Source organism: Haliaeetus albicilla, chromosome 6, assembly GCF_947461875.1.
Source record: "Haliaeetus albicilla chromosome 6, bHalAlb1.1, whole genome shotgun sequence".
Lineage (NCBI taxonomy): Eukaryota > Metazoa > Chordata > Aves > Accipitriformes > Accipitridae > Haliaeetus > Haliaeetus albicilla.
Window position 1 is genome coordinate 35,133,287 of NC_091488.1, and position 9,863 is coordinate 35,143,149.

Here is a 9,863-nt window from a genome sequence, read left to right on the forward strand (position 1 = left end):
TCGGGCAGCAGCTTTCAAAACCCAGTTCTGCCTCCTTGCAAGATGGAGAGCCTGAAGAACCATTATAAAACTGGAATCCTTTTTTCCAAGTGGAAATAAAATGCATTTAGAAGCAGTAAGTATGTTTTTGAAAGAGGGAATGCAGGCCTTGGAGAAAAAGAGTCAGATGTATCACAGGATAAAAGGTTGTAACAGTTAATAACTGCAAAACCACAGTTACTCAGCATCGGCTGACTGCCAGTGCCTACCAAATATTCAGGTGGTGCAATTGCAAAGAGCAGATACTGTACCATTTCCTGCATTTTGCAGCGGCAGCCTGGGGTAACTGCTGCTCAGCAGCAGCCATCCACTGCCAATACCAGCTGCTTCTTGGTAACTACAATTTGAAGTTACCCATAAGCATACAACAAAATTAGCTGCTGCAAAAATCAGTTATCATTCAGCAGCTAATGAGCACAGACCAATGCATGCAGATTCTTAACAGCCTGATCAACAATGCAAGAGCAGCAACTGCACCAACAGGTCATCAGTAAATCATACAGCACCTACTCCACCCTGCAACAGAATAGGGATTTACACAGAGGTCACAATTTAACATTTTCTTGCATACTTTGTGTAGGAGAACTGAAGGAGTAAGGACAAGTTCATTAGGTACCAGCCTTAGTAAAGACCTGATTTACCACAACGCTCCTTCACTATTTTGAAGTTATCAAGCATACTCCAAACAGTTGGAATGTAAGACTTAAAAGACTGCTATTTGATCATTCCCACAGAAATTCAGGTTGTCACCAAAAAAAGGCAAATTCTCATCTCTGTTCCTCAAGCTTACACTAGCACTTGTGCGGTGAGCCTTCTTACAGAGCTGATCAGCCTGAAGGGTTTCTGACAATGAGCTGGTTTTCACTGGGATCAGTCCCCACTCCCTCTTGTTCAGAGTTAGTACAAGCCTTAATGCTGATACAAGGAGGAAGCAAGGACACACACCTGAGTGGAGGAACGGGACTGCCCGCACCACATCAGCTTAAAGCAGTAATGAAAGCTACAGTCATGTTTGTATTTATTTAACATGCTGACTAAAGTAATAGCTATGCTGCCAGTTACAAAGTACAGTTCTGCAAATGACAAAATATTTAATTGAATTACAGACTGTCATACTGAATGTTGAAAAAGTACCCATTTAGGCCTTTAGGTAGGCTTTTGTCCTCACCTGAAGAGGAATGTAATTCTCAACACATACAAGGAAACTGCTTCTTCCAAATTTTAAATCTGGGTTGATTTTTATTTATTATACAGCAGTACCTGAAGAAGCCACAACCCAACTGTTTATTGGGAAAGAACATTCCAACACAGTATTTGAACTTTCGCTTAGAAAATAAATTACTTTAGAAATTTTTTAAGACAAGTCAAGATTCAGACTGTTCATAAGAATAAGTTCTGTGCACACCTGAATCTTCTTGTTTTCCCTCACCCACCCATAATTTTACCATTTGTTGTCTTTGACAAACATATCAAAGCCAAAAGAACTGTTCCCATGTCACGGGGAATGTTTCCATTTTCACAGCTTGTATTGAAGCTATAACTCGCAAACTATCTGCACAAGCTGTGGAAAAATTTCACCTCTAATCCCTCATAAATTTAAAAAACAGTAAAAAAATTCAAGTTCTACAATGGCAATCATTTCAGTTATTAAGCACTAATTGGATTATTTAATATCACTTGTTGTTTTAACTGCCCATTGTTAACAAATTGACTTCTAGTCTATGTAATAAAGCAGCTCAGAGTAGATAAAATTCTTATTTTGAGAAAACATAGAAAAATCACAACTATTATATTAAAAACTCTGTTGTAAGTATACACAAAATAATTATCAAAGCATTTGGTTCATACAGTGCTGCTCTAAGTCATGAAATCAACTACTTGATCCAAGAGAGTCAGTGCTAGAAATGGATGCCTGGGCAACCATCTCAAATTTGTCTGCTTGGGGACACAGACAGAACAACAGAGTTTGTCTGTATTCATTACAAAGTTGGAACCATAAAGTAAAAGGAAAGGAAGCTATTAACCCAAAGAAAAACAAGACTTCAACAATGTGAATCTCCCTGCATTGTCCCATTAAACTACTGCTATTGCTCAGTGACGGAACCACATTTAGAACATAAATGGCAGCAGTCTCCATTCACGTTGTCTGTTCTCTCCAAAAACTCCTGAAGCGGCAGATGGTTTTCTTGGGACTTACATGTCCATTTAGACACTCATCAATTCCATTTTCAAAAAGTCTGATGCAATGACTTCCTGTTACAACTCAGGTAAGAGTTTAAACTGGTGGCCTGAAGAGAAACAACCTGCAGTTTGTGAACCCCAAGTCATCTAGCTCATTACATACTGCTGCCAACCCGTATTTAAACATAACCATGTTTTGTAACCAAGAATAACCAAACTAGCTCCATTCCTAACTGCAGTACAAAATCTAAAGTAATACTCTGAAACATTTGTTAGCTCTGGGAAAGGTGCCCAAAAGCATCACCTGTATTAATATTTAAGACTCTGTATCTCAGTTTGTTGTCCAGCAAATCTGACTCAAAAAAGAGACATCATCACATGGTCGCAATCATTTCAATATTCAACTATGTACTACAAGTGCTGTATATTTTCCCCCTCACCCAGTTACTCAGTTGTGAAAAAATTGCTCAGAATTTCTGAGGTTCGAACACAGTCAGTTCCTTCCCATCGTACAACTCTTGCAGTTGGTTTGGCTCATATTTTATGGAGGGTTTTTCAATTTGCATCCCAGGCTCCAGAGCATTCTGTCCAACTATTTTAAGATTCACAACTTTTATTTTCCAGGTATTCTCCCTAATGGGACAGTTAATGAGTCCAAAAATTTGTTCAAACATGCCCAAACAAGTGTTGTCTCTATGTACCGTGCCAGCCACTGCTACCAGTACTAACCCATGCCGAGACATGGCACATTTCAGTCCGTTGGCACGCAAATTAGGGTTGAATAGAAGATATTCTTCTTTAACCAATGAGAGCAGACGAAGGCTCACCATTTCTGAACCAACATATTCTTCCGTGTTTTTTTCTAATGTGTTGTAACAGAACTTCATTTTGGCATCCTCCCAAAAATGCTCTGGTCCCCATCTTTCTTCAGATTTTACTCCCAAGGGATGTTGAGAATTCAGGAGTGCAAAGAACCATTGACAGAATTCTTCTCCTAGATCGTGAATGTCATCTTGCAGTGACTTTTGTCTCTCTCCATGACTCTGCAATCAAGCACATTTTTTTTCTTAGAACTATTTAGCCTTAACATGCGAGTTTACCACTTAGAACAACATAAAAACATGTAAATACTTATTTTAAACATTCTAAGTCTTCCTAAAGTGTTCTGAGACAGAGAGCCTATAGAAAAACAACAAAGTGAAATCTCATTTATTTTTAAGATCATGATTATCTTATCTAGAGAAACAGGGCAGGTTCTTTGAATTACAGTTAGAATAGTCCTTCAGTTTTGTCTTGGTCTACGATTTATAAACAAAGAGGAAAATCCTGGTTCTACTGAAAGAGCAAGGCAAGGATTTTTTAAAGACTTCCATAAGACCAAGATTCTCACACTGAGAGACAAAATTTCTGTTGAGTAAAAAGTGCCTGGGTTAGTAAATTTTCACTGGCCTTTACATTTCCAAAAGAAGGTTACAGAAAAACAAGAAGGATACAGACCCAACTGAAAAGCTAATCTCATATTAAGGTGTATCAATTTACTAAAAAGTGCTTATAAAGAAGCAATTATGTTGACATGTTCTTCCTGTTTCACGTTGCCTTCAGTCTCTTCTTTTTGGTACCTTTTAATTCTGTGAACTGTGTTGATTTCTGCATCTTCATTTAGCTGACAAGAACAAATAGTACTTATCAGGAAGTCACATTTTGAATATACACATCCTAATACCTGACGCCAACAGAACACTTCTGATTTATGGGGTTATTTTACCTATGTCAGTGGAATACGCTAACAAAATGCACAACTAACACAGGAAGAACTGAAACTCAAAGATTTAATGTGTTCCAGAACTTATTCTCCACCAGATCACGTGTCTGAATTTAGCCCTGTTTTGCAGCAAGACTGACAAAAATCATCCAAAAGATGCTTGGTCACTTTCATGAGTGCTTTTTGTAGTCTTCAGCATATTTCTAATAGGAAAAGAGTCCAAATCAAAGAAAACCATAACATATGTTACCCTTGCTCCTCCAAAATAGACAAAAGTCTTGAGAAATCTCAGTTACTTTTCTAATTGTACAACTGATCACTTAAAACAGACTGACACAATGTGACATTGGGATAGGAGGGCTGCACGGATTTTCACATAGCAGCATAGGCTTACTCTGGCAATAAAGGCCTCTTCGTTCAGTCTGTCATAAAATCCTTCCTTCAGACTGCCACAAAATCCTTTGTTCAACACTGAATCTTGCTGAGAAAGTATTTTTAAGTAGTGACACAAAGTAAACATTCCTAGCTGACAGCCAAACCTTCAAAGAATAATTTGAAAAGGCTCGGTCAAAGATTCTTGTCTAGAAGCCTTAGAGAAGAATGGGCCAGTTAAAGAGAGCATGACACTACTCAAAACACATCTTCCACTAGTTCCCTATAGGTTATGGACAAGCCACTTGTGCCCTTTTTTATCTTGTTTCACAGAAAATGACATACACACACTCCTAAAATACATCTAAGATGTAGGGGGATAAGAAATACTTCTAAACAATATTTAAGTTTAATGACGGGTTGCTGAGGCTGACAACAGAGTGGTGGGTATAATGTTTTGAAGCCAAATTCACAGTAAGTAGCAAAAGTATCAGTGAGCAACCAATGGTCATGTTATTAAAACCACATCAGAAGAGGGTGACAAACCACTCCAAGTGTTGTATCACTAAATATGTAGTGCAACAAAGTAAGCAGTAAGATTTTTTAGATACTATTATGGGTCAAGCTAAGAAAAAAAAAAATCTATTCCTTGTATTTGAATTCTTGGCATGTCTACAACTATGTGTAAAAGAATAGCAAAATTTAAGCACAAACATTTAGGAAACAAGTTGCTTAGCAATTAAGATATTTAAGACAGGTTTTTAAGTTGATTATAAAAACACATTTTGGTTTAGAGGACACTTCTTTCTAAAGGAAGCATCACTGTAAAAGGCAACAATCAGATGCTCAAGTAACAGTCCTGTGAGCCTATTTAATTTGTACATATGTAGTTTATTTATCCTCTGGTTTCTCTTACAATAGGTAAGATTTTTAACTTAAGAAAAATCATCCAAACTTTCCAATGTAAAGATACATGACTTCCAACTGTCAGGTGACGTGTTTTTTGAACAAGAACTAAATGTACTGTTACTTTGTAGGGCTTCTCAGTATTTGCAACTTGACAGCAAGACTTCTAGAAATAAATCAAATGTCAAGCTTGCTAACATCAAAGTCTAGTAAGTATTAAATTAAGTAGGTTTTAAGTAAGTATTAAGTAATTAAGTATGAAAAGTTTAAAGACTTCTATATAGAAACGCTGCATTTGTTTCACAATAAACTGTAATTAAGTTCTAATTCTGTTACATAGGTTCATGTTATCCATTACTTCAAAATGGTGAGGTCCACAAGAATTAAGAGAAAACAAAGGCAAAGAAAGATGTATGTCATAAATAAACCAGCTGAATTTCTCATTCCTTGTGAATGTGTTTCAAGTACTTTGGAGAATTTAATTTACTTACCTTCAATCATAAAACTTCACTACGGGGTAATACGTGGGAAGTATTCTTGCAAAAGCAACATTTTTTCTTTTTCCCAAAGTATGCACACAAAAAATTGTTTTGAAAACCACTCTCAGCTAAATCATAATTCTCATCAGTTAATCCCTGAAAGAAAGCTCAGTGCAGTAGGCTATCGACAGCTACAGAGCTCTAACAGTCCAGCTGGTGGGGCTGTTGCCCGCGAGGTCTCCGAAGTGCAACACTTGAAAGAGCAAGGTGGCTATTTAGAACTACATGGTAAAGATCCAAGACAAATAAACCACTGAAAGTTCATTACACCATGAGGATTTGCTAAATGACAAGACTCTGAACTTCAAAATAACCTGTAATTGGCCAAAACATATTTAGTTACACTGTATTAAGTGTTACTAATATCAAGGGATAAAAATGACACGGACCTGGCACTGCTATAAACTTTACATTTCAATGGTATAAAAATTCGCTAAAATCCATTCTGCACTCTAACTGCAAGAGGTAAGAAGGAAAGCAGCTTACAGACAGTGCTACTTCGATTGCACTGTCTCTAGAAGTAGATCAAGGCCACTTAGAAAAAGGCAGTTTCTCTCCATTCCCTCCCTCCCCTGCAACATTTTAGACCACAGTCTGACAGATGTTTTCACCCTATGATCTACTGTCGACAGCATCTCTTTGCTGTGCTCTAGGATGTGCCCTACCAATGGTATCTCTAGTGCCTGGTGTGGCTGGAGGATGACTGGAAATCCCAGATCTATACCAAAAGTTTAAGAAGATCCACCACACTAAAAAACGGCAAGGGGCTATGGAGGGTTCCTGTACCATTAAAACTGTTTTCAGCTGTCCTTGAATCCAGAGAATTATTTGTGAATACCCTCTATTTTAGCTTACAGTACAACAAAAATTAAAAGCATAGAGAAGACCCCACACAAATGCACTAATATACTTTGCAAGACAGAGCAGAAGACTATGCTCTGCAAGTGATACATTGGCACAGACACCTTTCAGTGATGTAATTTTAATAAAAAAATCCAATCAAAACCAAACAAACCAAGAGTTAAAGAGATTCAGGACCTTCCTACATACAGGTGAAGAGCCACATTTTGGATGTACATTAGAACATTTAGACTGGTTATCCTGCAAAAGCAACGCTAAGCATCCTCAGGTCTTGCAGAAAGCAGCACTCACCTGTGTGTGCGGTTTTCTGTCCCCTGACTCTGAGGCATGTGTTGTGAGCTGCCCACTCCAGTACTGCTTTACACGATCAATGAGTAGATGTTTCTCAGAGGAAGGAGGCATTGGAATTCCTTGTGCTGCCAAATACTTAAAAATTATTTCTCGATAGACTTTTCTGCGTTTCAGAAGTTCTTCTACATTTTGGCTGTAAACCAAAATGGCATGAATGGCTTCTGCAAGTAAAGAAATTTAAATTAGCAGTTGCTTCTCACAGTTAAAACCCAAATCTATGCCATTTCTTAAACTCCTGACCAGCACCTCCAAACACAGTACAAGACAAGCCTAAATGAAATGCAAAGACTTAAAAGTTTGTTTGGAGACTGAAATCTGACCTAATCATATTAGACATAGAAGATACTCAAAGACTTGGGAACATGTTTAAAAAACGGTGCTGTTTTTAATGAGGGCCTTGCTACCTTGTAATCCCTACTTCCAGTATCGATGACTGCTTGGAACTTCGTATAAATTACTTGAGCTTGATGAAAAGGATGCAGCTTTTTCTTCCAAATGAAATTATTAATATTGTTCAAGTACCTTCAAGATGTTTAGGAACTCTAAGTGCTTCAAGAAATACAAAGTTTCTTGCACACAATGCATTTCACCTATACTTCCTGAGATGCAGCTAGCCTTAACTTCAAAGTAAGTTCATTGAACATGAAATCATTTAGGGCTTCCTGCTTCGTGTCACCATACAGCACCTTCGCTTATCAAAAGCTGAGCTTGGTTTCATTCACCTTTTGAAAAGCTCTGGGATATTTCAAAATTAGCCATCCACCCATCTTCTTGGAAGCAAGATTACACAGAGAAAGAAGAACCAGACAAATCTTTTATGGTTCTTCTGAATATGGAATGTGAATCTTAATTTCTGCATCAAATGGGTAGTTCACACGATTTGGTCAGAGAACACATTGTTATTTTGAAGACTATGCAAGCTTTCAAACGTTTCCCACGAACAGAAAATTGACAGAAATGCAGACAGTGAGATAACTAAGGTAATCTCTGGTTCCTTGTACGCTGAACGAGAATACTAGTACCAGAATTTTGCAGTTTTTCAGACAACGCACAGTAGTTTGTGAAAGTGAGGTTCCATCTAGGTTCCTGAAGACTGATGGAAATTAAATCTATTTTATTTCCACGCTAATAAAATTACTCCTCCCAGGTTGGTAAGAAAACACCACGCATCATAGCACAATGACAGTGCATTGAAATGTAACGTTCAAAAAAATCCAGCTACAGGGCTCTGTGGCAAAACACAACACAACTGAAATTCACTTTTAAAGTAGTTGTGGTAGCCAGTTCTCACCTGGGCCGAGGCTGGGTACTTAACATGTGACCTATAAGAACTGTAAGTTTAAACAAGAAAAGACTAATACCTGAAATTAAAAAAAAAAAACAAAAAACCCAAAAAAACCCCTTTTAATTTAACCTACAGCCACCGCAAAAAGTAGGTAAAAGGCAAGAAGAAATAACTGCAGGCATAAGAACTTTTGAAGAAATGCATTTGGCAAATGTTACAGGCCAGAGTTATATCACATGAAACATATTCAAGGTTCTTGGACGAGTATATTTCAGGGCAATATACTGAGAGGCCTCAGGTAACTGAGGTGCAAAATTAAGTTTTACAAAACAAATCTCAACATCTACAAAGTAATGGGGGGTGGTCACACCTGAAAGCGCTCTGTTCTGCAAAGAACTAAGTTCAGCGCTTGATTTGCATTTTACCCTTTCCAAACCTGAAAGCAAACGTCATTAACACAACCAGCGAGAGACACACAACGTTTAAATACGTTTTTAAACGCTGACAGGGCGCAGCATGGGCACAGCAGCGTCTAAGAGAGAAAAAGAGGTGCTCGAGATGTGAAAATCTGCTACGAGCCACTGGCAGCCGCCGGTTGCCCGGCCAAAACAAACACCCCAGCCTCCCAGCAGCCGAATCCCCCAGGCCCGCAGCGGGAAAAGGCTCCCAAGGCCTGCAACCGAGCCGATCCCTGCACCGGGGCGCGGCGCTGCCAGCTCTCCGGGCCGCCCAGAGAGGCCCTGGGCAGCCCCAGCGCACCGGCCTGGCCCCGCAGCCCCCGGCCCCGCAGCCCCGTCCGGCCCGGCTGCCTCCGCGCTGCCGGCCGGGGAAGGGGAGCGCAGGGCCCGTGCCCCGGCACCCGCCGCCCCGCGGCCGAGAGGAGGCCGGGCCGGGCCGGGCTCCGCAGCAGTCGGCCTTCCCGTCCCGGCCTCCGCGCACCTTGGCGGCTCTCCGGGTGCACCAGGCGGTTGGTGATGGTGTCCGTCAGCGCCATCAGCTCCTCGGTCTCCAGAAACTCCAGCAGGTCGCGGCACCCGGCTCGCTCCCGCTCGCTCAGCCCCAGCGACGCCATCGCCGGGCCCGGCCCGGGGGAACGGCCGGCGCCGCCGCTTCCCCGACCGAAGCCCTAGCAACGGCGGCTTCCCGTGCGGCGCTCTAACCGGCCCCCGGTGCTGCCGCGCCGCGGGGCCACAGGCGCCGGCTGGAAACGGCGGCCGGCACCGAGGTTCCGCCCGGCGGAGGTGCGGAGGACGGCCGGGCCGGGCCGGGCCGGGCCGGCAGCCCCGGGAGAAACCCTCCCCGCGTTGCGTGTCCCGGTCCCGGCCGAGGCCAGCCCGCAGCTCTCCGTGGGGAGCGAGGGCCGGGCAGGGGAGGACGCGACAGCCGCAGCCTGGCCCGCGGGTGGCGGAAAGCCACAAGAAAGCGAACCTAAATGCGTATATTATGTATGTGAAGAGTTTATAACGAAGTGTCACCCCTCCCTCCCAGCAGATCGTGAAGCTGTCACGCTAACTCTGCTCCCCCGAGTACTGCCAGGAGGCGCCCCGGCCCTGCGTGCCCTAGGGCC

The 9,863-nt window shown here is 41.5% G+C and overlaps 1 protein-coding gene across 1 annotated transcript; it reads right to left on the bottom strand.

Annotated features, from left to right (window-relative positions):
- Positions 1 to 1,040: 1,040 nt before the first annotated feature.
- Positions 1,041 to 9,493, bottom strand: C6H3orf38 (chromosome 6 C3orf38 homolog). The gene is made up of 3 exons (XM_069785515.1): positions 9,236 to 9,493; positions 6,952 to 7,172; positions 1,041 to 3,263 (listed from the first exon to the last, which is right to left on the bottom strand). The coding sequence occupies exons 1-3, from the start codon at positions 9,366 to 9,368 to the stop codon at positions 2,688 to 2,690; spliced, it is 930 nt and encodes a 309-aa protein (XP_069641616.1). The 5' UTR covers positions 9,369 to 9,493; the 3' UTR covers positions 1,041 to 2,687.
- Positions 9,494 to 9,863: the final 370 nt, after the last annotated feature.